A 14,252-nucleotide genomic window follows, 5' to 3' on the forward strand; every position below is an offset into this window, starting at 1 on the left:
TGAGATATACCACTGCTCTTAAGAGAGAGTGAATGATGAAGAGTGAATGATAAATTGTTACCACCCCTTCACTGAAAATAATTCATCTGTGGAATGATCAGTGTAAAGGATCTTCAAGTGACTCAAGCTTGACTCCACACTGAAAGCAAATCAGGCTGAAACTATCGATGGGCCCATTAATGAGGAAATCACAAGAAAGTAGAATTAGGATAAAGCTTTTTTGTTCCATAAGATTTTTCTCAAAGCTTGTTTGACATCTTTGTTTCTTAGAGAGTAAATCAGAGGGTTTAGCATGGGTGTAACCAATATGTAAAATACTGAAGCCACTTTACGAAGTTCAGGATTGCTTGGAGGTGTGAGATACACAAAAGAGACAGTCCCATAAAGCAAGCTTACCACCCCCAGATGGGAGCTGCAAGTGGAGAAGGCTTTCTTTCTCCCTTCACTGGAGGGTATCTTCAAGACTGTGGTTACAATATACATGTAAGATACTACAATAACAACTACTGTGGGCAAAATAATGCAGGTAGCCAAACTAAGAGATACCATCTTATTGACAAAGAGATTAGAACAGGAGATCTTCTCAATTTGGTAAGAATCACAGAAGAAGTGATCAATGACTCGGGAGGCACAGAAAGACACTGAGAATGTTACGCTGACTTGAAGGATGGAACTGACCCAACCGCAGAAATAGGAACCAGCCACCAGCTGAGTGCAAAGGCGTCTTGACATATGGACACTGTAAAGAAGAGGGTTGCAGATGGCAATGAAGCGGTCATAGGCCATGGCCGCCAGGACAAACCCTTCTGTTACAATGAAGAGTGCAAAAAAAAAGAACTGGGCAGCACACCCTACAAAAGAGACAGTCCTTTTCTCAGACATGAAGTTGACCATGGCCTTAGGTGCAATAACAGTGGAGTAGGAGAGGTCAATGAAGGAGAGATTGCCTAGAAAGAAATACATTGGTGTGTTCAGCTGGGAGTCAGTCACAATGATGCCAATCATACTAATGTTCCCCAAAAGGACCACGCCATAGACAAGCAGGAATAGGAGGAAGAGGAGAATGTGGAGCTCTGGACGGACCCTGAAGCCTACAAGAATGAAGTCAGTTACATCTGAATGGTTGCCTGCTCCCTTGTCACCCATGGCAAGAACCTGCTAAGAGGTACAAGACAAGATTAAAAATAGAGACTTCTACCTATTTCCTGGTATCACAAAATATCTTTTGCCTCTTGTATAAGGCATTGAAATTTGTCTTATCATCTCCTTTATAAGATTCTGTTGTGTTATGTATGATTTGCTGCATCCTTTTATAGGAATTGACTCTGAGGTATATTGTACTTGCCCATCAGAACACATTTGAGTCGCCTAACTCATAATTTTCTAGTGTAATTCTCCAATTCCAGTCCTCTTTCCATTATAACACACATGACTTTCACAAAGCATTTTCTTTTTATACCTGTTTAGTGCCTCACTTGACTTACATAGTAAGTCTAACATATCTGAAGGTTTTGAGAGAGAAATAATATTTGCTATCTGTAATTTCAAATTCATTTTAATGCTACCATTTTACAACAGAAGGATCAAATTTAAGAGGAATTTTGTTGTTGTATAGTCAGTAAGTTGAATCTGATTCTTTTGTGACCCCATGGACTGTAGCACTCCAGACTCCTCTGTCCATGGAATTTCTCAGGCAAGAATACTGGAGTAGGTTGCTATAGCCTTCTCCAGAGGATCTTCCCAGCCCAGGAATTGAACCCTTGTCTCCTGTATCTCCTACATTGGCAGGCAGATTCTTTACCACTGAGCCACTTGGGAAGCCCAAAAAGAGTAATTTTAAATTCCGCAAGTAGGCATCAGAGATTAAAACAGGTCAATAGCTAAACAGTTTGTGAGAGTTTAAAGTAGGATAGCAAGAGATTTATTTGGTTTTCCAAAACCTTCATCCAAAATGAAGGCATCTTCAGCTTCTCAAAGTGGACAAACCCCAGACATGCTACTGGAAAAAAATGGCAATCCACTCCAGCACTCTTGCCTGGAAAATTCCGTGGACACAGGAGCCTGATAGGCTACAGTCCATGGGGTCGCAAAGAGTCGGACACGACTGAGCAACTAGTACTTAAAAATTTCTGTACAAATTTGACATTAATTTATCTCTTACCTGAATATTTCTCACTTTACTTTGGTGGAGCAATTTCCTAATGGTAGAAGCAAGGATACAAAAGTTATTGTGTTTAATCCTAGAAATGGAAAAAGGAGTGTAAAACCATAGAAGGGAAATTAAAGACATTGTCAAAATTCAGCATATTTTAAGAATTAAAATTTTAAATGAGATGTAAAATCTTGTTTTGAAATATATCATTTTATTCAGTTTTTGGTTCTGCTCAGAGATTAATATCTCGTTTTTCAATTAAGAATAGCCTTTTCATTTCCTTTGTTGTGTTTTTGCCTGAAAATCCCCTATAGCTATATACCTCTTATCTCTTTCTAGAGGATAACAGAGATGACCTGGTGAGGTCTCTAACCCTGTGAACATTTCTTTATGGAAACTGAAAAGAAAATGCACCTGAACCTGAAGAATCACATTGCATGGCCATGCACGTGAGGACATATCTTACAGGCCTTAGAATGAGAACGATGAAAGCCAAATGGAATTTAAGTACAGCAAAGATAATATCACCAGTGAGGAGGAGTAGTCCCCGGTGACCTGGGGGAATAGAGCAGGAGGCAACCTGGTACCCTTAGTCATCTCTGTTGCAACTATTTCAAATAATTGCAGCATGAACTGGGTGCAAAGGTCCCTCCGAGAGAGGCTAAAAATAAAGTCAATTACTGGGTGATAACAGTGTCAAGTTCCAAGTCCATCCCACGAGGGCCATATAGGAAAGAAACAAAAGAAAGAATATTATCTACTCTTCCAACTCACCTTGAACCATCCCTAGGTCTTTTGGGAAACAATTTCTTATTAGAAAAGTTTGTTTTAAGGTTGAAATACATTATCTCACATAATTTTCATTCCTCAGTTTTTTTTGCCTCCTACAATCATGCTGAATTTATCTATTGATGCTGTTACATGACAATCATCAAATGCAATGAGTGTTCCTTGACTAACTCTTGGTTTTAACAAGCCAGTCACAAAATACATATTTTGGGAAGTCAGGGATTTTTACTTTAAGAAGAATATTAAATGACATAATGAATTATCAGTAAGCTGTTTAAGCATGTAATGAATTGGTAATGTAAGGAGAACACCTCATTTTTGGAGAAGTCTGTTAAGTACAAGGAATGAAGTATAATTGTACTTCTCATCCTGTATGATAAAATATTGCAATATAATGCAAAATATTGCATTACAGTAGTGAGTATATAGAAGTGGATTTTACTATTTTACTATTTTATTATAGTCTGTATATTTTGAAATTTTTATAATAAATATCTTGTTTTTTAAAGACCTATATGAGACAAAATTAAAAATTTCTTCTTTTAGACAAAAATAATGAATTGATACCTGGAACTGTTGTAGCCATGATGTGACCATAAATGGTATTACTGACTTGCTGAGGATGGCAGAGCAGAAAGTAGAGAGAAACTTGTGTATTTGATGAAGTCCTCATGCCAGTGAACCACCCTGGAATCAAGGTGTCTCCAGCAACCCTGTAATGTGAAATAATAGACCTCTTAAGGCTTAAGCTATTTTCAGTGAGTCTTTAGTTACTTGCTGCTAAAGGTATCTTATTCAATTCAATACATATGACATTACTGAAAAAAAAGATGGGAAAGAGTTATTTGAGTCTATACTCTAACAAAAATAAGACTGCTTGGAGATAACTAAAGTGCTAACAAAGTCAAAACTAGAATCAATCAGTGAAGTTGCCAAAAGGGTAAACTCTCCTGCTAATAAGTGAGAGCAGCATAAATTGGGGGAATCTATACAAGATCTGAAATAGTACACACACACAAACAAATACATATGCATGCACAACATTTACATTTTACATATCAATCCAACTCAGAATGCTCCCCTGTTTACCTTTAAAGCTACTAAATATAAAATAAGCTGTAAGGATGTATCACACAATACAGGGAATGTAGCAAATACTTTATAATAACTATAAATGGAGTATAACCTTTAAAAATTGTGAATCACTATACTGTACACCTATAATTTAAATAATATTATGCATCAAGTATGGTGGCTCAGACAGTAAAGAATCTACCTGCAATGCAGGAGACCCAGGTTCATTCTCTGGATAGGGAAGATCCCCTGGAGAAGGAAATGGCAACCCACTCCAGTATTCTTGCCTGGGAAATTCCGTGGACAGAGGAGCTACAGTTCATGGGATGGCAAAGTGCTGGACACAACTGAATGACTAAGCACACACATACATCAACTATACTTCAATAAGGAAAATTAAACACGACAATTTTCAAAGGAGTGTGGTAGGCAGTTCCTAACTGATGAACATGGAACACGGATCTGGATTTCTAGACAAGTCAACTACCTGTTAAGGGCTCTGTGTCCTAGCCTCATAGGGGCAAATCTGCACACACACCCCCTTTCTCTCCCCCACTACCTGAGCCATAAGCCAAATTCTTCTTAGCCAAAAAAAAAAAAAAAAGACTTAGAGATAGTTACATGTTAAGAGGATCTCCTTTAAGCCCAACCAGGAAGAAACATGAATTTGATTATTAGTTTAGAAATCTACAGCTATGAATTCTCTACTTAGTAAATGGGCTTTCAAAATCAGGATTAGGTTTCTATCTGGAAGACAATGATAAGTTATCAATTTGACTATATTTAAATTTTTTTAATCTGTGTGACAAAATAGACCACAAACAATATTTACAAAACAACCCAAAGGCTGGAGCAAAATACATGTAGTACCCACAGCCTCCAAAGATTTACTATTCAACACATAATTATTTAATATAAATTTATAAGAAAAAAAATTTAAAGAACTAAATAGATAATTGGACTAATGATAAATTCATATAAGATAAAACAAATAAAAATTTTAAATTGCTCTCAAAATCACTAATAATCATGTAAATATTAAAATCCTTACTTTTTTCACGCTATTCAAAATGACAAATGAGGGAAAAGAAAAATGGACATTGTTATACCTGAAGTGTAAACTGGCAAAACCTATTTGGAAAGTAATTTATAAATATGTAGCAAAGTAGAAAATATTTACATATCAAAGGATCCAGCAATTCCATTTCTAGGCATACACTCCAAATAAGCCTTTAGACATGTGCATAGCAGACATCCACACATTTTCACTTTTAATGAAAAGAATAAAGAAATCTCTAATCAATATGACATTAAATGGGCAATTTATTGTTCTATGTGCTATAAATTTTCTAAGTGAATAAACAGGATATGTATACATATATGTATATATATCAGGATATGTACCTCTTGCCAGCATAACACTAAATAATGAAAAACAGTTAAATCATATATGGAAGGACATAATTTTCATAAACTATTAATTATACTAAATATAGTATGTGTTATCTATGGATCTAAACATAAATAGCAAACATAAAAATCTATGCATGAGAGAGAGCATAAAAATAACAGTTTAAGATTTTAGCGATGATAAGCATCACTTCATTGTTTAATTTTAAAAACAGAGCTTCGAAGCAAAAAATGGAAAATGTTAAATTTGCTAAATTGAGGTTGTTCCTAGATGTCCATGTATTATACTGCTTTCAGTACTTTGCATACAGTTGAAGGATTTTAGTTGTTTTAAGAATTGAAATAGAGATAAGAAGAGGTTGACTTGCAAAAGTAATGAGCACAGGGTTACTCTTTGTCCTGACTCCCTGGTCCCTGAGTGGCACGTGAACTCAGTTTTTTCTTTCTTACTACCTCCCATCCCACGTGTGATACCGGTCAGAATAAGGTGACATCAGCCAATCCCAAATTCTAATTTCCTTTCCCTAATCTCACACCACAATACCTCTTATGTCTCTCTTTGGGTTATAGTTTGAAGGAATAATTTCACCACGTGCTTGGATGAACCCTTAAGTGGCCAGTAGCTCAACTCAAAAATCTCCCCACACATGTCCACCAACTGACATTGCTAAAAACAGCTAGTTTTGCTCAAGATGTAGGGTTGTTTTTTTTTTTAAAGACACAATGACTTTTATACAGAGCAAAACAACTGAGGTGTCTTTTACTCTGAATGGAGATTGAAGGTTCAAAGACCAAGACTTGAAGAGGCATCTACACCGTTCCATCTTCTCCAGAGCCCCACTTCAGCTTGATTAGACTTTGAAGAAGACAGGCACAAGGTAAAAGTGATACAAGGAAATGCATTTCAAAATATATTTCTGAAGCACTTAGATCTATACTTTAGTACCTGTATTTTTTTTTTTATATTTGATAAATTTAACGCCTTTTATTGCCATACCTCATTTTACTGTGCTTTGCTTTAGTGAACTTTATAGACACATGTTTTTGTTTTTTTTTTCCTTGTTAATTTTCTGTTTAGTTGATCTATCCATAGGTGTGAGTGGGGTATTAAAGTCTCCCATTATTATTGTGTTATTGTTAATTTCTCCTTTCATACTTGTTAGCATTTGTCTTACATACTGCGGTGCTCCCATGTTGGGTGGATATATATTTATAATTGTTATATCTTCTTCTTGGATTAATCCTTTGATCATTATGTAGTGACCTTCTTTGTCTCTTTTCACAGCCTTTGTTTAAAGTCTATTTTATCTGATACGCGTATTGTGACTCCTGCTTTCTTTTGGTCCCAATTTGCATGGAAAATCTTTTTCCAGCCCTTCACTTTCAGTCTGTATGTGTCCCCTGTTTTGAGGTGGGTCTCTTGTAGACAACATATGTAGGGGTCTTGTTTTTGTATCCATTCAGCCAGTCTTTGTCTTTTGGTTGGGGCATTCAACCCATTTACGTTTAAGGTAATTACTGATAAGTATGATCCCGTTGCCATTTACTTTATTGTTTTGGGTTCGAGTTTATACACCATTTTTGTGTTTCCTGTCTAGAGAATATCCTTTAGTATTTGTTGGAGAGCTGGTTTGGTGGTGCAGAATTCTCTCAGCTTTTGCTTGTCTGAAAAGCTTTTGATTTCTCCTTCATACTTGAATGAGATCCTTGCTGGGTACAATAATCTGGGCTGTAGGTTATTTTCTTTCATCATTTTAAGTATGTCTTGCCATTCCCTCCTGGCTTGAAGAGTTTCTATTGAAAGATCAGCTGTTATCCTTATGGGAATTCCCTTGTGTGTTATTTGTTGTTTTTCCCTTGCTGCTTTTAATATTTGTTCTTTGTGTTTGATCTTTGTTAATTTGATTAATATGTGTCTTGGGGTGTTTCTCCTTGGGTTTATCCTGTTTGGGACTCTCTGGGTTTCTTGGACTTGGGTGATTATTTCCTTCCCCATTTTAGGGAAGTTTTCAACTATTATCTCCTCAAGTATTTTCTCATGGTCTTTCTTTTTGTCTTGTTCTTCTGGAACCCCTATGATTCGAATGTTGTAGCGTTTAATATTGTCCTGGAGGTCTCTGAGATTGTCCTCATTTCTTTTAATTCGTTTTTCTTTTATCCTCTCTGATTCATTTATTTCTACCATTCTATCTTCTAATTCACTAATCCTATCTTCTGCCTCTGTTATTCTACTATTTGTTGCCTCCAGAGTGTTTTTAATTTCATTTATTGCATTATTCATTATATATTGACTCTTTTTTATTTCTTCTAGGTCCTTGTTAAACCTTTCTTGCATCTTCTCAATCCTTGTCTCCAGGCTATTTATCTGTGATTCCATTTTAATTTCAAGATTTTGGATCAATTTCACTATCATTATTTGGAATTCTTTATCAGGTAGATTCCCTATCTCTTCCTCTTTTGTTTGGTTTGGTGGGCATTTATCCTGTTCCTTTATCTGCTGGGTATTCCTCTGTCTCTTCATCTTGTTTAAATTGCTAAGTTTGGGAGTCCTTTCTGTATTCTGGAAGTTTGTGGAGTTCTCTTTATTGTGGCGTTTCCTCGCTGTGTGTGGGTATGTAGAGGTGGCTTGTTAAGGTTTCCTGGTTAGGGAAGCTTGTGTCGGTGTTCTGGTGGGTGGAGCTGTATTTCTTCTCTTTGTTCAGTCGCGCTGTGGGGAGGGAGGGAGGGATGCTGCAAACAAATGACACTGGCGTGCGCTCGCAGTGCCTCAGCCACACTGGGTCTGCCCCCACTCACGGCGCGTGTAGCCTCCCTGCCCACACTGCTCAGGCTCTAGGTTGTTCCGCCGGGAACAATCCGAGGCTGGCCCTGGGTTGCATGCACCTCCCAGGTCCAAGCCGCTCAGGTTCAGGCACTCAGGTAGTCCTCAGAGGCGCAGACTCAGTTGGGGCTGCGTTTTGTGCTCTTCCCAGGTCCGAGCAGCTCAGGTGATGAGGTGTTTGGCGAGCGCCAATGCTGCAACTTATCGCCTCCCCGCCACTCGGTTATCTGGGTGTAAAACCGGCGCACCTTCTCAGGCAGATGTTGACCTCCAGACCCCCAATAAGTTTTAGTTAGCAAAGAAGCCAGTTTTACAGATAATGTCTCTCTGGGGCTGCGATTGCCCCCTTCCGGCTCTGGCTGCCTGTCACCGGAGGGGGAAGGTCTGCAGCCGGCTATCTCTGTTCAGTCCTTTGTTCCGTGCGCGGGCTGGCGGTGTCTTAGGTTAGGGCTGGCTTTTCGCGTGGTAGATATCCCACAGTCTGGTTTGCTAGCCCAAATTATTTCGCTCAGATAGTGCTCAGGGTATTCAGGCCAGATTCTTACTCTCAGCGATGCAGCCCGCGCCGCGCCTCCCTGCCCAGCCCCCGCTTGCTAATGGCGGATGCAGGCGTCTGCGCTGCTTCTCCGCTGGGGGAGTTACCATAGGGCTCGTAATCTGCGAGTTTTAATTGTTTATTTATTTTTTCTCCCTGTTATGTTGCCCTCTGTGCTTCCAAAGCTCGGCACGGATTCGGCAGTGAGAAGGTTTCCTGGTGTTTGGAAACTTCTCTCTTTTTAAGACTCCCTTCCCGGGACGGAACTCTGTCCCTCCCTCTTTTGTCTCTTTTATTGTCTTTAATATTTTTTCCTACCTCCTTTCGAGGAGTTGGGTTGCTTTTCTGGGTGCCTGATGTCCTCTGCCGGCATTCAGAAGTTGTTTTGTGGAATTTACTCGACGTTTAAATGCTCTTTTGATGAATTTGTGGGGGAGAAAGTGTTTTCCCCATCCTACTCCTCCGCCATCTTGGCGCCTTCCCTCAGTACCTGTATTTTTAAAGCAATGTTTGTAAAGTACTTAGATGAATGACAACACAAAAGCCACTAGGTACGTACTAAGTATACTAATATGTGAAGTGAAGTGAAAGTCGCTGGTTCATGTCTGACTCTTTGGGACCCATAGAGAGTTCTCCAGGCCAGAACGTTGGCGTGGGTAGCCTTTCCCTTCTCCAGGAGGTCTTCCCAAACCAGGAATTGAAACGGGGACTCCTGCATTGCAGGTGGATTCTTTACCAACTGAGCTATGACGGAAGCCCAAGGATACTGGAGTGGGTAGCTCCACTCCAAAGTATGGAGGTACATGCTTAGTCTGTTTATTATTGTTCATACAGTAGACTGATGAGGATGCTCACTAGTAGTAAGATACTGCCCTAGCAAATGTCTCTATATAAAGGGGCATGTGTGCATGGTACTGACAAATGAATTTTCTAAGAACTACTAGGAAAAAAATTGGCTTGTGTGGATAACATAAACACCTCCTATTGTAAGTTTAAGAAATAACTGACTTAAATCTCATATGTTCATGAAATGCATTCAACTTTTTCATCAAAAAAAAAAAATTATGTGTATAGACATGGTGCCCAATTACTTAAAGTCACTAGAAACAAGCTCAAGTATCAAATATTTCATCCTAAAACATCCAAATAGTAAGCAAATGTCTGTATTCCTTTAATAGAAACCAGTATTAAACTTCAGTATCAAATCAGACATTTTCCAAAGGAGTGCATGCAGACAACCCAAGGTACCACGAGGTGGCAGCACGTCCCCACAATAGCACTGCTTCCGCACTGACTTGTTTATGCTCAGAAAGAAAACCTCAAGTGAGATGTTCCCATTAAATCCGAAGTGTTACCTTTAGGAAGAAATTCAGGATCAGCTTAGCCCGTTTCCCTTCACCTTTCAAAAAAGAAACCTAAAGTTTCTGAAAAGTTAACAAGCAGTTTTCCTAAGTCAAACAAGCAGTTCATGGACAGAACTGGAATCAGAACCTCATCTTCTAGCCCCCAGGGCACACTCCCTAGTCGTGTAAAAATCTTTCAACATGCCCTTTCCCTACCCCAAAGCCTCCGCATGATGGTGGTCGCTAAGAGAAATGATGCTTTGGAATAAAACATGAATACTAGGCAACAAGCAGCTTTTTCTTGGGTCGTGCTCCTCCTTCTCTAGTCCCAGTCCTGACCTACAGGTCTTTCTATTTTCTAATCCCTTCCCACAACAAAATGGGAGCAATTTGGGTATCAATTCTTTTTTTTTTTTTTTTTTTGACAGGAACCTCATATGTTTAACTGCAAGATTAATGGATGTTGCTAAATTGAAGTAATATTAGACTATAAAATCTCACAACTTTGTAAAGCAACTATTCACCAATAAAAATTAGTAATAAAAAAAATAGGTAAATCTTTAAGTTGACTTCACTAACATTCTCCTTCAGGCTAAGTGCAGTCAGGGAACTAACCTTCCTAGTTTGCCCAGGTCTGAGCAGAATGTCACATTTTTCCTGTATGCCCTTTAGGGAAGCTCCCACACCAACCTGGTTTATTTTACAACTCCAGTAAATCAAACCAGTTTTATGCTTGTTTCTAACAAAACCTAGTTATTTTCTTAAAACTTGAATGTGTGTAACAAGAGCCTACTTTTGCCAAATGCTTGCCAGTTTTCTGGGATTCTGCCGTTTGACTCATAATCACCTATTGAGGGAAAATCTTTTCTTGTTCTCATGCTTCAAACCAATGAATTGAGGTTTAAAGAAGATAAGTGACTTACTTAAGATGATAAAATTAATGATGGAGAAACTAGGTTTCAAGCCCAAATCTGTGGGTTCTTAGAGCCTGTGCCCTCATTCACTTCATGGTACCATTTCTCGTCTAGACAGGATCTTCTTCTGTCTACAACTTCCTGCGTTAGTGGAAATGCTCTATGTCTGCTCTATGTCTGCTACCCCGTCCCGTAGGGTAGACCCTGGCAACATGGGACTGTTGAACATTTGGAATACAGCTTATGTGACTGAGAAACAGAAATTTTTACTTCATTTTATTTAATTTAAATATCAGCATGTGGCCAGTAGCTAATATATGGGATAGCAGAAGTCTAGGTACATGCATTAAGCGCAGGCTGCTGCGACCAGCGCACTAAGCACAGCCGAGAGGAGCTACCCCATATCCGAGGTTAGGGGCAAAAGTCAGGAGGACCCCATGTCCGAAGAGCAGTGGCCAAAAGGAGTTACCCCACGTCCATGGTCAGGGGCAGTGGCCGAGAGTGCCAGACTGCGACGGCGCAGGAACAGCCGAGAGGAGCTACCCTGCGTCCAAGGTCAGGGGCGGCGACGAGAGGAGTTACCCCATGTCCGAGGTCCGGTCGGCGGCCGGGAGGAGCTACCCCACGCCCCCAAACCCAGGGGTCGTGGCAGGGAGGAGCTACCCCATGCCCCTACGCCCGAGGCCAGGAGCAGCGGCCGGGAGGACCAACCCCAGGCCCGAGGCCAGGGGGATGCCTGGGAGGACCAACCCCACGTCCAAGGAGCCCTGGCTGCGCAGGCCCAGGAGGCCTACAGGAGCTATCCCAAGTTGAAGGTCAGGAAGGGCAGTGGTGAGGAGATACCCCTCATCCAAGGTAAGGAGCAATGGCTGCGCTTTGCTGGAGTAGCTGTGAAGAGATACCCCACGCCCAAGGTAAGAGAAACCCAAGTAAGACGGTAGGTGTTGCAAGAGGGCAGACACACTAAAACCATACTCACAGAAAACTAGTCAATCTAATCACACTAGGACCACAGCCTTGTCTAACTCAATGAAACTAAGCCATGCCCATGGGGCAACCCCAAAATGGGCGTGTCATGGTGGAGAGATCTGACAGAATGTGGTCCACTGGAGAAGGGAATGGCAAGCCACTTCAGTATTCTTGCCTTGAGAACCCCATGAACAGTATGAAATGGCAAAATGATAGGATACTGAAAGAGGAACTTCCCAGGTCAGTAGGTGCCCAATATGCTACTGGAGATCAGTGGAGAAATAACTCCAGAAAGAATAAAGGGATGGAGCCAAAGCAAAAAGAATACCCAGTTGTGGATGTGACTGGTGATAGAAGCAAGGTCCGATGCTGTAAAGAGCAATGTTGCATAGGAATGTGGAATGTCAGGTCCATGAATCAAGGCAAATTGGAAGTGGTCAAACAAGAGATGGCAAGAGTGAATGTTGACATTCTAGGAATCAGCTAACTAAAATGGACTGGAATGGGTGGATTTAACTTAGATGACCATTATATCTACTACTGTGGGCAGGAATCCCTCAGAAGAAATGGAGTAGCCATCATGGTCAACAAAAGAGTCTGAAATGCAGTACTTGGATGCAATCTCAAAAATGACAGGATGATCTCTGTTCATTTTCAAGGCAAACCATTCAATATCACAGTAATCCAAGTCTATGCCCCAACCAGTAGTGTTGAAGAAGCTGAAGTTGAACGGTTCTATGAAGACCTACAAGACCTTTTAGAACTAACACCCAAAAGAGATGTCCTTTTCATTATAGGGGACTGGAATGCAAAAGTAGGAAGTCAAGAAACACCTGGAGTAACAGGCAAATTTGGCCTTGGAATACGGAATGAAGCAGGGCAAAGACAAATAGAGTTTTGTCAAGAAAATGCACTGGTCATAGCAAACACCCTCTTCCAACAACACAAGAGAAGACCCTACACATGGCCATCACCAGATGGTCAACACCAAAATCAGATTGATTATATTCTTTGCAGTCAAAGGTGGAGAAGATCTATACAATCAACAAAAACAAGACTGGGAGCTGACTGTGGCTCAGATCATGAACTCCTTATTGCCAAATTCAGACTTAAATTAAAGAAAGTAGGGAAAACCATTAGACCATTCAGGTATGACCTAAATCAAATCCCTTATGATTATACAGTGAAAGTGAGAAATAGATTTAAGGGCCTATATCTGATAGATAGAGTGCCTGATGAACTATGGACTGAGGTTCGTGACATTGTACAGGAGACAGGGATCAAGATCATCCCCATGGAAAATAAATGCAAAATAGCAAAATGGCTGTCTGGGGAGGCCTTACAAATAACTGTGAAAAGAAGAGAAGCAAAAAGCAAAGGAGAAAAGGAAAGACGTAAACATCTGAATGCAGAGTTCCAAAGAAAAGCAAGGAGAGACAAGAAAGCCTTCCTCAGCGATCAATGCAAAGAACTAGAGGAAAACAACAGAATGGGAAAGACTATAGATCTCTTCAAGAAAATTAGAGATACCAAGGGAACACTTCATGCAAAGATGGGCTCAATAAAGGACAGAAATGGTATGGACCTAACAGAAGCAAAAGATATTAAGAAGAGATGGCAAGAATACACAGAAAAACTGTACAAAAAAGAGCTTCACGACCCAGATAATAATGATGGTGTGATCACTGACCTAGAGCCAGATATCCTGGAATGTGAAGTCAAGTGGGCTTTAGGAAGCATCACGACGAACAAAGCTAGTGGAGGAGATGGAATTCCAGTTGAGCTATTTCAAATCCTGAAAGATGATGCTGTGAAAGTGCTGTACTCAATATGCCAGAAAATTTGGAAAACTCAGCAGTGGGCACAGGACTGGAAAAGGTCAGTTTTCATTCCAATCCCAAAGAAAGGCAATGCCAAAGAATGCTCAAACTACCGCACAATTGCACTCATCTCACACGCTAGCAAAGTAATGCTCAAAATTCTCCAAGCCAGGCTTCAGCAATATGTGAACTGTGAACTCCCTGATGTTCAAGCTGGTTTTAGAAAAGGCAGACGAATCAGAGATCAAATTGCCAACATCTGCTGGATCATGGAAAAAGCAAGAGAGTTTCAGAAAAACATCTATTTCTGCTTTATTGACTATGCCAAAGCCTTTGACTGTGTGGATCACAATAAACTGTGGAAAATTCTGAAAGAGATGGGAATACCAGACCACCTGACCTGCCTCTTGAGAAACCTATATGCA

General features: G+C 40.1%; 1 protein-coding gene across 1 annotated transcript; it reads right to left on the reverse strand.

The window, feature by feature from the left end:
• Nucleotides 1–204: 204 nt before the first annotated feature.
• LOC133248737 (olfactory receptor 9K2-like) lies at nt 205–1,146 on the reverse strand. Its single transcript, XM_061419060.1, has one exon. The coding sequence runs from the start codon at nt 1,144–1,146 to the stop codon at nt 205–207; it is 942 nt and encodes a 313-aa protein (XP_061275044.1).
• Between the last annotated feature and the right edge of the window lie 13,106 nt (nt 1,147–14,252).

The sequence above is a fragment of the Bos javanicus genome, chromosome 5 (assembly GCF_032452875.1).
Source record: "Bos javanicus breed banteng chromosome 5, ARS-OSU_banteng_1.0, whole genome shotgun sequence".
In the NCBI taxonomy this organism is placed as follows: Eukaryota; Metazoa; Chordata; class Mammalia; order Artiodactyla; family Bovidae; genus Bos; species Bos javanicus.

Excerpts from the sequence above, each read along its gene's own strand:
- LOC133248737 (XM_061419060.1), bottom strand. The coding sequence starts at position 1,146 with ATGGGTGACAAGGGAGCAGGCAACCATTCAGATGTAACTGACTTCATT.